General features: G+C 36.3%; 1 protein-coding gene across 1 annotated transcript; it reads right to left on the reverse strand.

Moving 5' to 3' along the window:
- Window positions 1-6: 6 nt before the first annotated feature.
- LOC108628902 (breast cancer type 1 susceptibility protein homolog) lies at window positions 7-10846 on the reverse strand. The gene is made up of 5 exons (XM_018031131.2): window positions 6912-10846; window positions 6244-6314; window positions 3002-3671; window positions 2241-2355; window positions 7-985 (listed from the first exon to the last, which is right to left on the reverse strand). Exons 1-5 carry the CDS (start codon window positions 10407-10409, stop codon window positions 771-773), a joined length of 4569 nt encoding a protein of 1522 aa, XP_017886620.1. The 5' UTR covers window positions 10410-10846; the 3' UTR covers window positions 7-770.
- Between the last annotated feature and the right edge of the window lie 3819 nt (window positions 10847-14665).

Here is a 14665-nt window from a genome sequence, read left to right on the forward strand (position 1 = left end):
AAATACAAGGTGTTCTAGAATGCATGACTTGCTTCTAAAGGTATAACACAGAATAAAATTCTGAGTCGAAAGTTCCTCGTCCCTTTTTTTCTCCAACCTATTTCTATACTATTAACGATATTAACGATATTAACGAAAAAGAGTAGACCAATAACGTATCATGTAGAACGGCTGCATGACAGTAGGCAGATACCAACGGTCCACTTTTTTTCATTAACAACTCTGTTAATAGTGTTCGAAGGAAAAAGTAGAAGTTTCAATTCAGAATTTCATCCTCAGAGGAAAGTCGTGCATTCTGCGACACCCTGCATAGCGCTATTCGATAAGAACCGATTCGTCTTCGAAAATCTATTTTCAGATTATCGAATAGAATGATTAGTCGCGGCAACGGGGACAATTGTGGTTTCCGCAAAGGCGTGATACGAAGAGATAATTAACAAATTAGATTAGCAGTTGTAGCGTCCATAGGCGTAAGACTAGAAAATTAATAAACATTAAGGATCTTCGTATTAGTAGAGTCTCTTATTTTTATCTCCACTTCTAATCCCACATATACGATTCTCAAAAGTGCAAAAATAGAAAACAGTAAGAATTCTATGTAAACTAACTTAAATGTACCTATAGCGAATTGAAGCACCTGGTTTTGATATGTCATTGTCCAACGTATAAAATAAACAGGTAAATATTTGCTACATAGAGTCACGTAAATGTAGAATTGTAACAATTAAAGAAAATGAATATCCTCGACATCAAGTAATAAACGAAGAAAATTATGTTCGTCCAAAACATGTTACATCGTCGTTCGTGCTAGCACTGTCACAGTCAGGGTCTTCTTGGAGCAGGCACTCCGGGAAACCAAGCGCTAAAGCATCTGGCCGCGACAATTCCTGCAGGTATGGATACAACGAGATCAGTTTGTACTGACTGATGCATTCGAATATCCATTCGTGGTCGATCGATATGGCTTTCGTTTCTTTGTACCACTCTATTAAAACGAAAGAAAAAAAACATGAGATTTCATGTATTCTCTCAAAACCTTTATAACGTTCTGTTATAATTGGATGTACAAATAAGTCTCCGCTGTTTGAAATCGGATAGCGCAACCAATAAGTTATGGCGGCTAGTGTCAGATGTAAGATGTCATATCGTAAGGTTGCACATTTGTCAACAATATAATATCGAAATTTTAGCGATTGTGTATCAGTGTCGTATACTTTCTCGTGCGAATATGTCCGATTTTGAGCCGAATAAACGTCATTTGCGGGAAATTCCGATTTACTTCTTTAACTTGAAGAAATATGCAGCTGAGGCGCATCCATTGCTTATGGCGCACATATGGTACGGTTGCATTAAGTGAGAGAAGTTGTCGTGAAGGGTTTCAAAAGTTTAAGAACGGTGAATTTGATGTCGAAGGCAAAGAACGTACTAGAAGGCCGAAAGTGTACGAAGACGTGGAATTGGAATCATTATTGAATGAAAACGAATGAAATCATTACTGGGGCTCTTTACCGCACTCAATTGATGAGATTGAGCCGAGCATTCAAGGAAAAACGTGCCCATTATTACTCCAGACACGACAAAATCATTCTTCTGCAAGATAATGCTCGTCCTCATATTGCAGCACCGGCCAAAACCTACTTGGAAACACTTAATTCGGAAGTTTTACACCACCCGCCGTGTTCACCAGATATTGCTCCTTTTGATTACTACTTGTTTCGATCGATGACGCATGTGTGTCGATTTATGGCTAGCATTAAAAGATGAAGCGTTCTTCCGACGCGGTATCCGGATGCTGCCAAAAAGATGGGAAAAAGTAGAGGCCAGCCCTGGACAGTACTTTGAATAAAACATAAGGTACCGTTCTTTCGCAATAAATGTCCAATTTAAGATGAAAAACGGCGGAAACTTATTTGTACTTCTACATAACAATTGGGAATGAACAAATATTGCTAGAAAGACGTAGAAATAAAACAGGAATGTCTACAATAAACTTGCAGAAAAAATATCACGAAAGAAAATAAATTCTATGTAAAATTGTTTTCAATTCCTATTCGAGTAAAACGTTAATAATTAATAGCAATATGTCACAGTATAATTACAATTTCCGTATATTATGGGCAGGAATTGCATTCTTCAATGACATATTTCTTACGAAAAGATCCGAACTGTTAAGCCCAATTATATTATTCTCAAAAGACTATTAAGAACTATTACAATTACGAACAAAATAATAGACTTACTGATGATTTCGTGCTCGTAAGTATCGGCCTGAACCACGATGATTTTCAGCTTTGTTTCAGTTACCAAAGCGTTTAATGATTCAACTACAGAGGCACCCGTGGCACGTAACAAGTCCTGGAACAGAAGAATTATCTTAAAACTTGGCGACCATGGAAGACTTTTTGAATCGTAGTGCCGCTTAGGAAACTATCCATGAAAACAAGCATTGTAAACAATTATAGGAAGCAAGCTAAAGAAACACGCCTAAAAATCAACCTAAGAAAGCAAGCACAAAAATTATCTTATAGCGCAGATATTTTACTTTATTCCTGCATATGTTCATTGTCTATCAAAGAATCTGACAAATATTCCTGCTATTTAATTGAAAGATCATACAATTTCACACAATCATATCATCAGGATCACACAATTTCAGCTACATATGTAACGGATCATATAATAAATCGTATAATAAATCAATCAATAAATTATATATAAAAAAACATGTTGGATTTTATTAGAATGGACGTGTGATGACAGACATCGTAATGACAACGAAGAATAGAAAATAAACATAGTTTTCAGAGAAGATTGAGCACAATACATTTCTAGGCGGCTTCCCACTTACATTCTAGTTAATTTGTATTATACATATATCCATATTGATGGGCTGGATTGTAATCAACGAAAACGAAAAAACGATCATAAACGAAAAAATAACGAAATATCACTAGAATCGATAGTATCCCAGATAAAACCCGAACAAAAAAAAAACTTTTACTTGGTATTGTTTCACAGAGATGTCCGTGTAAGGTCCGACGCAGAGAAACACGAACTGTTTGAACAAATCGGTATCCCTGAGTCTCGACCTCCGAGGTCCTGCCTCTAGGGTCCTGCAGTCCACCACTTCGTACTGCTCTTCATCCATCAACCTTTTCGCCTTAATCGAGTCGATTACCCATCGGTAGCTCACGATCCATTTACGATTGGCGATCCCTTGCAAGTACTTCAGAGTCTTATTCGCCCCGTTGTTCTCGTCCGTCATCACTACCACATGCGTCACCTCGCGCTCGAATTGCGACACGTATCTTGCGTTCACAGTTCGCGCCAGCCTCTCCACGTTCTCAATTTGAGAGGCCATCAGGCCGCTGCACGTAAAACAGAGACCCTGTCTTTTACCGCTTGGGTTGTTCTCAACATTGACTGCATTCTTTGTAGATTTATCCGTGTCTCTGATCGCCTTGAATGTAAGTCTTCGTAAGAAGCTCGTAGAATTCGTTGATTGAGGCGTTTTCGGAGTGCTCTGGCAGAGAGGTTGAATCCTTGTACTAGGTGGGGTAGTAAAGTTTGAAGAACTTTTGCCAGCCGTTGATGGGCTATTCGAGAATCTGAGGAGGATTGTTTTTGGTGTAGACATCACGATTTCTTGTTGCGAATTGGCCAGTTGCATGCTGTCAAGTTCAATAAAAAAAGAATTGTTTTAGTTATGTAAAATGAAAACGCAACATACCTAGACAGGTCTATGGGTCATTATATTAATTTTTGGACACAATACACTATTGCAATTAAATTATATTTAATAGAGAATAGATAAGATAAATGAAAACAAGAAAAACCATAATTTTAAGGAATTATCAGAATTACACATTTTAATTCTAATATTACAATAAAATAAAACACAATATAAAATAAATATAAAACTATGGAAGAAAAAGAGGTGAGCAAAGTAAAAGAATAATACAAATACAGTGACTGCTATTAATATTCATACCCATCCAAAACTGAATAACTTCTTTAATATTAATAATCCAAATAATTTAATATTCTACGTGAAGGTAAGTTATAATTCCCGCACGTGGACCCACATTCTTTTGTTCTCTGTGTGGACTTATAATAAAATATAGCGTGGCGCTGCTTGCGTTACTTTGACTCGGGAGATGTTAATACGTAGCATGTGTAAGTACATTTATTACAAGAATGTAATCTTTGTATTAATCGTATATTAAGGCTAGTGTTAAAAATATGGTTATCTTCCTCTCCTGCGCCTACATTGCGAGATGTTAGAAAGCTTAGTTTAATGGATAATGTATAACAAACAATTGAAAAAATTGATATTCGTCGAAGTCTCGAATAAAAAAGTAAAGGATATAATTTTGAATTATTATATTAGAACGAAGCACAAGAAGACAAGTGTCGCTCATACTTGAATTAGCTAGGAACATTAGAGTACATAGTATACAGTTGTAAAAGAGTAAAGACAGAAACAAAATTATCCGTGAGAGAAATGAGAGGAACAGAGCAAGGAGCAAAATGAATAAGAAAGATAGATCAATCAAGAAAGGGCATGCTAATCACAGGGTGTCCCAGAAAAAGTGTTAGAACCGAAGAGAGGTGATTCTATGTTTGTGAACAACAATTTCCTTTGCTAAAATGCAAAGTGATGCATGGCTTTTGAATTATTAATGGAAAACACTAACCAATGAGAGCGCGTGTAGGGCCCGCGCTATGCCACGGCCAAGCGTGTCGATCTGAGCCAATCTACCCACGTCTAAGCGCGGGCCCTACACGTGCTCTCATTAGTCACTGCTTTTCGTTAATAATTCAAAAACAATGGCTCACTTTGTATTTCACCAAAGGAAATCGTTATTCAGAAACACTTTCAGAATCACCCCTTTTCGGTTCTGACAGTTCTTCTGGGACACCCTGTATTCTCAAATATTATAATACCGTATGAAAACAATTAGATTGAGGCCTAGGTGGCGGTACAAGAGAAAAACATATCTGAATCAAGTGAAGAGTACTTTATGTTGGAATACAACGATAATCGATAATCTTGAGGCCCTTTTGCTTGACTGCCCACGCGAGGGTAGGGCGCACGAGCAACGTCGCCTTTTGTTCACTCCGAAAAAGACAGCCAGCCTAAGCGCATTAATGTTCAATAGCAACCAATCGTTTTTTACTATTAAACATAGGCACGCAGAAATTAAATAGTGGGTTATGTTGAACTATTACCTCTTTGTAGTATCGAATAAAGTGTATACTGCATAAAGTGTCTATAGCTTGAAAAAATTCATTATCTGAGAAGACATTTCCAACACTTTATAAGAATTACTAGCAGTAGTGTTGGAAATGGGTTCAAAACAATAATGATGAACAAATATGAAATTATTAATTTTTTAATCAATTTTTCATTGAAAAACTAACAGTTAGTTTAAAAATACTTAAAAAGCGGTGAAAATATGCATTATTACTGATAGCGAGTACCTTCGCCATTATTGATCCCGTTAAAATTAGGGAAGAGAATTGAAGAAGTGTAGAAACTCGAAGGCAGAACATAACTTCAAACTTTCTAGTGAAAGACTGCCATCAAAATAGAAATCAACATACCAACAAGAGTGGGGTCTGTGCCACAGAAATGTGTACAAGCGCGAAGACAGCCAAAGGTAAGTTAGGTTAGGGGTATTAAAAATATCTAATGAAGAGACTACAATGGATAGAGATAATGGCTCGAGCATGGACTTTCGGTATATGGAAACGTAGAATTAAAGCAAGGTATGATAGCTATTATGGAAGAAGCGGGAGACCGAAGATTATATTTCAATAACAGAACAAATATGGGAGAAAAACGCGAGAAACTAAGAACGAGGATTAAGTCACTTGACGAGAAGGAATATCAGAGAGAGAGAGAGAGAAATATAAAGAATAAAAAATTACTTATTAAAATAATGTAAGTTGAAGCGAAAATTGCAAGTGCATATTAAGTTAAAGCAAAGAATAATAAAAAAATGATAGCAACAAGAATAGGTTCGTGAGATGAGATTATGCAATGTTTACATGATAAAATAAGTATCTATCCAAAATGTATTTTCTTACTATCATAAATGTTTAATTTTGCATAAAAAATCGCAGCTTGGTAATAAATATTCGTACTTTATATTTATTAATTTTGAATAAATAACAAAGTTTGACTATAATAATAAAGTGGACCATTATAACAAATGGAGAAAAATTCGTGTTACTTACTTTTTTTTCTTCGCGTCAGGAGTATTCTCGATAATTTCGCCATCGTCGTCTTCAACTTCGTGTTCAACGTCCTGAATATTACAAACCACAGAATAAGTGTTATTTATTTTATGACTAGCTAAATGAATAGCGCGAATTGCGCCGTAATGAACGCAAATTAATTATTAAGTATAATTGAATGTCACTATCGTCAAGTTACGATCGAAATGTTTAATAATAAATTAATTGTGTTCTACCGAGCACAAAATACAATGTACAAAATATGTTTAAATAGATACATCGTTAAAAGTTGAATCAAGTTATTAAAATTGATTTGAAATATTAGCAAATACACAATATTTATATTTATATTTATAAAATGAAATAACGACACAATTAATAAAATTGCACATAAGATACACAGATACAGATTTTTTAATTGCTACATTAACAATTAACGATTACATTTCTCTAAATCTCAATCGCTGATGGGAGTATTCTTTAATCAAAAATTAAAATTCAATCACCAATACGAATTTTTGTTATTAAATTAATTAAATAATTTTCATTCTCAATTAGTCAAATGCGAATCAAAAAGCAAACGTTAATTGCCCATTGGTGTACAATTGAATTAAAGATTCAATCGTTTATCTGTCAACCCTAATAAGATAATTAAAACAGTAAGTTACCTTCTGATTTGTACTCGATTTCTGATTTCTCTTCAATTTCTGCGGAGTACCTAGTTGCCATCCGAAAGTGAGCTTCGAACTCAAAGATTTCCCGAGCAAGTCCTCTTCGAACTGTTGCAGCATTAAATAATCTTCCGTGACATTCACAAAGGAATCGTTCTCGAAAGAATCTTTGACAATTTCATTTGGTCCACTCAAATTTTGATTTGCCGAATCATTTGCATGAATCTTTATCGATGTCTTACTTGTGGAAGCAACAGGGTCAACATTCTCCTCTATCGTACTGTTCTTCGCTATTTTAATTCTACCTGTACTCATCATAAAGTCGTTCTCTTTATCCGAGTTACTGTTCTCATTAGAACGTGTTATAGACGGTTTTCTTTTCTTGCAAACTGACTCATTCTTTTTATTAATTTCCTCATACATTTCTTCATCCACGATCAAGTCTGCAGTGTTCACATTCGCGAAAGCCTCATCAAAAGTGTCCTGCATAAAACACTGATTGGTATTCTCTTTAGAAACGACTCCCTTGTTTTTTATGTCCTTCACTTTATCAATCGTTGAGCCAAAATCAGGCGAGTCCTCATCAAGAACGATCTTCTTTTTCCCTTGTGACTCACTGGAATTACATTTCTGGTTGCTGCGATTATCCGCGAAATCGGCTAATTTTTGTGGAAGGCTAGACAGTTTGCTAGAATTTTTATTACAATTTGTTGAGAAAGATTTGTCTTTGGCTTCGTTAGACGCCTTAGCTGAGTCAGAAACTTCACATTTTCCTATGTATTTATCGTTAGGAACGCTTGTGCACCAATTTTCGATTACACTCAAATCCATTTCGTCGTCGCTATCGGACAAAACGGCTCGTTTTCGCTTATTCGAAGAGCTGGACTGATTATTAAGAAGTTTGGGAACACCGCTGGGGGAGCCCGAATCCGAAGCTAATGGTAAGATCCTCCTGTATTGTTTTTTCCCACCGATTAATGCTGAGTTGTCAGAATTATCCTTCATAGCAGAAATCTTGTTCCTGAAAGTAGACATTGCTTGTTCACTAGGCTTGCTTAATTCAGGACTTGTTTCTCGACTGTTTACCCTCTTTCGTTTTCGATGAGAGGAAAGCTTTGGACGGACTGAAGAAGAATTCGAGGAACAAACACATTCTTCTTCAGTTTGAATTTTGCTTTTCTTGGGAGTTTCGGAAGGATTATAAGAGTTATTTGTCTTGACATTGTCGTATTCGTTCATGGGACTTCCCAAGCTGAGAAACTGTAGCTGTGAGTCATCCATTGGAGAAAACATTCTGACTCTGGTAAGCGATGTAGTTTCCTGTGCTTCCTTCGTCTCTTCATTAACGTCCAAACTTATAAGCAACACGTTCGAATCCTGACTTCTTCCTGGGACGTTTGAAATTTCTTTCGACATACATGGTTTAGTATTTTTATCCGATTCCTTGGATTGCTCGTTCTTCATTTCTTTAATGTCTGTAATATTTTCAACTTCTTCATCAATCGGCGTGTTGTTCACCGTGACTGAAATACTCTTTCCAAACCCCTTTACAGAATTCACAGGTACCACGCACATTTCGGTCTCTAACTGGACGGTTTCGACATTGTCGCATACACAATTTTTCCGAACTTTTTCTATTCCATAAATGCAAGGTATGATTGCTTTTCGTCTAGTCGATCCTAAATACAAGAACCTAATACTTTTCTTGTATTGCTTAAAAGTCTTTCCCAGCTTTTTGAACGTGACTACCGGCCTGTTCTGTTTCTTGTTGTTCCTCGTAAGCGCTTTCGGAGAAGTGACTGGATTTGTAAACAATCCACGACTCTCTTTACCGACTTCTAAAGAACACTTTCCTTCAATTATGCGATCCACACTCTCGGTAGCATTAGCATTTCCTTTATTTTGATCAATCTGAATCAAGTCCGATTTCACAGTCTGCAACCGCGAATCAACATTAGCTGTAGGAGATTCGCTCAATTTCGTGTTAATAGATCTCTTCTTAGCATTAGTATTTCCCTCATTCTGATCAATCTGACGACTGAAGTCCGATTTAACAGTCTGCAAATGCGAATCAATGCTAGTTGCAGGAGATTCGCTTAATTTCGTCTCGACAGATCTTTCCTTAGCATTAGTATTTACTTCATTCTGATCAATCTGACGACTGAAGTCCGATTTCACAGTCTGCAACTGCGATTCAACGCTACCTCTTGTAAAAGATTCGCTCAACTTAGTCTTGGCAGATTTTTTCAAGGATAATTGCTCACTCAATGGGATTTGTGCAAAGAGCGTCTCATCTAACATACTCGGAGATAAAGTAGTTCTCTCATTGTATACCTCATTACTTGGAATTTGATTCCCACTATCTATGATAATAGTATCGCTGCTGGAATTCAATGCAAATTGTTTATCGGATGGCGCGATGCCGATGATATCGGTCATTTGGTTGTTGTTCAAATTCCCAATGTGCACCCTTTCACCTTCCAATGTGATAAAGGACGCGTTGTGCTGCTCATTTCCTTCTATCGATATGTCTTCGCTTTTTATAGGTGATTCTTTTTGAACGACAGTCTGCTCTTTTAATGAACGTTCCTTCTCTGGGACAATAATCATCGGCTTGCATTCAAACGAATCGGACCGGTTTTGCCTTCTTTCAGACTTCCGATCATTTTTCTCTAGCGACTTCGCAGTCTCTTTTTTTCTTGTATCGTTTAATGATCGAGATCTTGCTTTTTCGATGCTCACGTTCAATGCTTTGAATTTTTTCTTCTTCGTTCGCATCTTCTTACCGAGTTGCACGACCGAGGTCCAGTTATCTTTCAGAGAAGTTCTGTGAACCTCCTGTTTTTTTTCTTTAGCATCATCGTGCGATTTTTTTATGCCAGACGGGCCCGGCTTTGGGCTTCCTGCTTCGAAATGGTACGTTTCCAGTAGATACTTCGTAAATGCTCCTATTTCAGGTTTACCACTACCTTCATCACATGATTCATTTCTATCTCTTTCTTGGTCATTCAAAGACCTTTTATCTACAATCAGAGTTTCGATATCGTCCATATCAAAGGACTTTGCTTTATTATCACCCAAATTCTGCGAAACTGAGATTCGAAGAGGGTTGACTGAGTTGTCTGCAGTTACCAAAATTGGAGTGTCTCTGTTAACGTACAGATCTTCGGTATCTGGTAGACATTTCAGCCAGGTCTGCACTTTTTCTTCTGTTGACGTTTCGCTTCGACAATAATCGGTCGACTTCTCAGAAACAAACAACTCCGCGCCAGAAACACCGCGATTCGACAAATACTTCTTGATACTGTCGTCTTGTCCTATTTTCCTCTTCTCCTTTGGTACGTTTCGTGATCGGTCCTGTTGATTCGATCGCAGCTTCAGTTGTCCTTTTTCTAAGCTGCTGTTGATATAAGAGCAACTCGGGATTCCTTCATTGCTATAGATCTTTGGTGGTTCCACTTCTCGCGTGTTGTATGACCTGCCTAAGCACGACATTACTGAAAAAAATATTTGTATTTGTTCCAGAACGAAGTTTGTGCAAGCGATAAAATTTTAGTTATTATCAAATTGGATGTTTCAATGATGGCATAGGGCAAAAAAAAACTTTTGTCGAGGTGTCAGAACAATGCGGAGTGCTTTTGTATACTTTTGAAGTCTTCATTCAAAAAACAGTTTCACAATTGCCTTATTAGATCTAGTTTTTGATATACAAGACGTCTTAGTCAATTTTGACATCTTTATTTTCTTGCTATTCTTGCTCGTAGCCAAAGATGTTTCATAGAAGATTTGAATGGTATCGAGTGGGGCATATTTTGGTGTTATTAGTTTTTTCGTAAATAGGCGCGTCAAAGTCATACGATGGCCAACTTTGTTTTTCAGATAGAATGAGGTATTTTTTTATACTTTACTTTTATATTTTATTGATACATTACATGAAGTATTGTATTAAATATTGTATGAATTTGAAGTACAATATTTACAATCGTCAATCTACGATATGTAAATGAGTATTGGAATTAACAAAAATAATTTATAAGTATGCTACATTGAGTGGACTGGATGTGTAAACCCGGACGACTTCAATAGGATTTGAGAAACTGCGTTACTTTAAACTTTAAAAGCTTGAAAGGTTGTTATTACTGAATCCGGATGTTTCGATCTGTTCGTGATCGCTCTATTCCTCCGAATAAAGAGGATGTATCATAAAAGTTTTAAATCTTCATTATTTATTGATACAGATTCCGATATTCACTAGATGCAATAGCGCGGACTAGGTATATAAAAAAGAATCTGTTCCCCGTGCTGATTTCTTCTCTCGATCGTCCATATTAGAACATAGAGCATGCACTTTCTTATTCAGTACATTACTCTTAGTTTATTCAGTTAACATTCATAGATATGATTATGTATATTCATTTAGTACAGGCATGGGCAAATCATTTTTCCCCACACTAGTCGCTCTCCCCACTATTCGTAAATGTAGACACGCGCCTGTACGTTACATAGCGTCAAGCATCCCCACCATAGCCATCGTGGCTCCCGAGAGCCACTTTTGCCCATGCCTGATTTAATAGGTCATTGAATTCGCCTTGATATGGGCTGTAATACTGCTAAATCAGAAATGTACAGTGCTATTTAAAAAACTGAAGGTGACCTTGACAATTATTGGAAAAAAAATTTTCGAATATTTTCTTAAATCGCATTGTATAGCCAACCGTAAATTGATCAACTTTTATTTAAAATATTTTTTTGTCAAATTATCGCAACTACTTGAAAAATCGTGACTAACGTTATGTGGGACACCCTGTATATATTCATTAGTCTAATTGGCTCATTATTTCATAATTACATTTATTGTTTTACGTCTCATTTGATTTCAAATTTTTCTGCGCGGCTGCCTGGTTTAAATTCAAATTGCCAGCAAGTTATGAGTCCAGGCACTAACTAAAAGCGACGGTGAAATTAACTTATTGTTAGGGTCAGTTTCGCGTTTGAATGTGCGAATGATCGAAATGGATAACGAAACGAATAAGTCGAAACGGAACATTAAGCCATTTGAAGGGGACAAATACAGCATTTGGAAATTCCATGTGCATGCGTTAATAGCAGAAGAAGATGCCATAAGAGTCCTCGACTGTTAGAGTATGTAATCTTTGTTCCGTATATTCTATGGATGCACCTTTTTCGGTAGATGTCCCATCTACAGATTTGTGTTGTGCATGTATGCCTATAGCATGAAACATGCGCTGTTGAATAATTAAAGTGGATCTAAGCTCATTTCTATATACATGTGTCATCCATTTAACTAAACCCGTAATTACATCAGGTATAGGTGTGTCATCCATTTAATTAAACCCGTAATTACATCAGGTATATGTGTGTCATCAATTTAATTAAGCCCGTAATTACATCAGATTATAGGCCCAGACCTGTTCATAGCACCTTATTTGTGGGAAATTAAATGGATTTATTTTGTATAATACACATTTGATGAAAGAAGTTACACAACCGCGTGTCGAGTAAAAATGTCGATGGAAAACGCAAGCATGTGAGGAACTGACGGCCAGCACATGCCACAAATTAAAAGCTTAAATATTAACAATATTGAAAAGCTTCCTGGTTCGGAGAATTGCAAAAATTGAAGTTTTCTTATGAGAATGATGCTGATCTGATGATGCAGATGCTTGGAAGTGTGTAGTGAATTCACTACACACAATATTCCAATGAAACGCATGATCAGTTAGCACTGGCTAGCATTTGCCTAATGTTATTATTAACCCTTGAGCGCCGCATATATGCGGCATCGAAATGAAGTGTATACAAATGCCATCTATAGTCGATGGCAACATTTTTCGTTCCCGGCAGAAATTATTCTGTTGATTTTATTGATATATTGGATTAATCATTTTTTAAAAGTGCTCTTTTTCAAACCACATCCAAACGTATTACGCCATACACGGCAAAGATCAAACCGATCGTTTACTGTTTTATATCAAATATTCTATAGAATCCATTCAACAGTAAACGATTTTTCATATTCGGTTTTTATAGGAATTAGGAATAGATCGGCTTAAGGTATAATTCTTAACTTTTAAAAGTTATAATTTTCAGGTTAGGGTTTTGTTTGAAAATAAATTTACAAAAATAGTTTAGGCCCTTTCAGAATGAATACAAAGCATAAAAAGGTATTTTGTTTGAAACTGAGGTAACCGATTCTAAAAATGAAAATAATGTCCACCGGTGTAAAAGACAACGGAGAAATATATGCAGCACATCAGAATCAGATGCAGAGTTAATTGAAGATAATACCAAGGACACTCAGTGCAACGCAACATGGACATCGAAAAATTTCACACCAAAGATTCATCAATTTTCCTCAAAAAATTCAGGATTGAAAAAGAAAATAGGAAGATCCTCAAAAATTATCGATTACTTTGAATTATTCATTCATCAATATCTCGTAGAATATATTGTAGAAGACATCAATTATTACTCGGCTCAAAAGAGCAATAACAACATGGACACTCAAAAAATCACGACACTAGAGGAAATGTACTGTTTCTTTGCGTTGTCATTACTCATGACACGTAATAAAAGACTCACGAGTATTGGAGTACAGATAAATATTTACGCAGTAGTATTCTTAGCGAAATAATGACCAGAGATCGGTATCTTTGGATACTACAGATGATACATTTCACCCGTCAACAAGGGCGCGCTGATGATCGTCTACATAAAATAAGCGATATAATAAACATGCTGCGAAAATCGTTCTGCAACACATTTTAACCGTATGAAAAAGTTTGCAATGATGAAAGCTTGATGTTATACAAAGGTTGCTTGTCATTCAAGCAGTACATTCCCTCTAAAAGAAATCGATTTGGAATAAAATCATACATACTCTGTGATTGCAAAACAGGCTATGTCCAAGACCTTATAGTTTACGAAAGAAGGTTAACTATTACAGAAAGTGACATCAACGGAATTGGAAAATCAGATCCAATTGTTTTATCACTCTTGAATCCGTACTTAGGCTAAGGTCACACATTATACACAGACAATTTTTATTCAAGTCCAGCGTTATTTAACTTTTTGCACGATAATTACGAATGCATGTGGCACTGTGAAAAAAAGACGTCAAGGAATGCCGAAGATGGAAGAGCGAAAAAAGGAGAGACATCTCGTGCAACAAAAAACTTGTTAGTGATGAAGTGGATGGATCAAAAAGAAGTACATATGATTTCCACTATGCATACTGTAAATTTTGAAGCAGTATCAAAATATGGAGGGGAACAGAGTGTCCAAAAGCCTCTACGTGTAACAGATTATAATAAGTCAATGGGAATTGTAGACAAGGTGGACATGATACCGAGTACCGTAAATTCAACGCGTAAATTACTGAAGTGGTATCGCAAATTTTTGTTCCACCTCATGGACATTTGTGTGTGGAATGCATATTGTATGTACAAACATAATCGGAAAGGAACCACATCCATGTCAAAATTTCATTTGGCGTTGATAAAACAGATAATCGAAAAGTATCATCACAATTCAACGGGACGTCAAGGAAGACCCGCTGATAATCCGATGAAGTTAACCGACAGACATTTTCCCACATTCTGTAAGCCGAAAAACAGAAGAGGAAGATGTGCAATTTGTAGCAAAAATGAAAAAAGAACGGATTCGCGGTATGAGTGCAAAGATTGTGATGTTGGCTTTTGTATAGATCCTTGCTTTTAAATATATCACAC

This window comes from Ceratina calcarata, unplaced genomic scaffold (genome assembly GCF_001652005.2).
Source record: "Ceratina calcarata isolate Rehan_Ccalc_2016 unplaced genomic scaffold, ASM165200v1 scaffold548, whole genome shotgun sequence".
In the NCBI taxonomy this organism is placed as follows: Eukaryota; Metazoa; Arthropoda; class Insecta; order Hymenoptera; family Apidae; genus Ceratina; species Ceratina calcarata.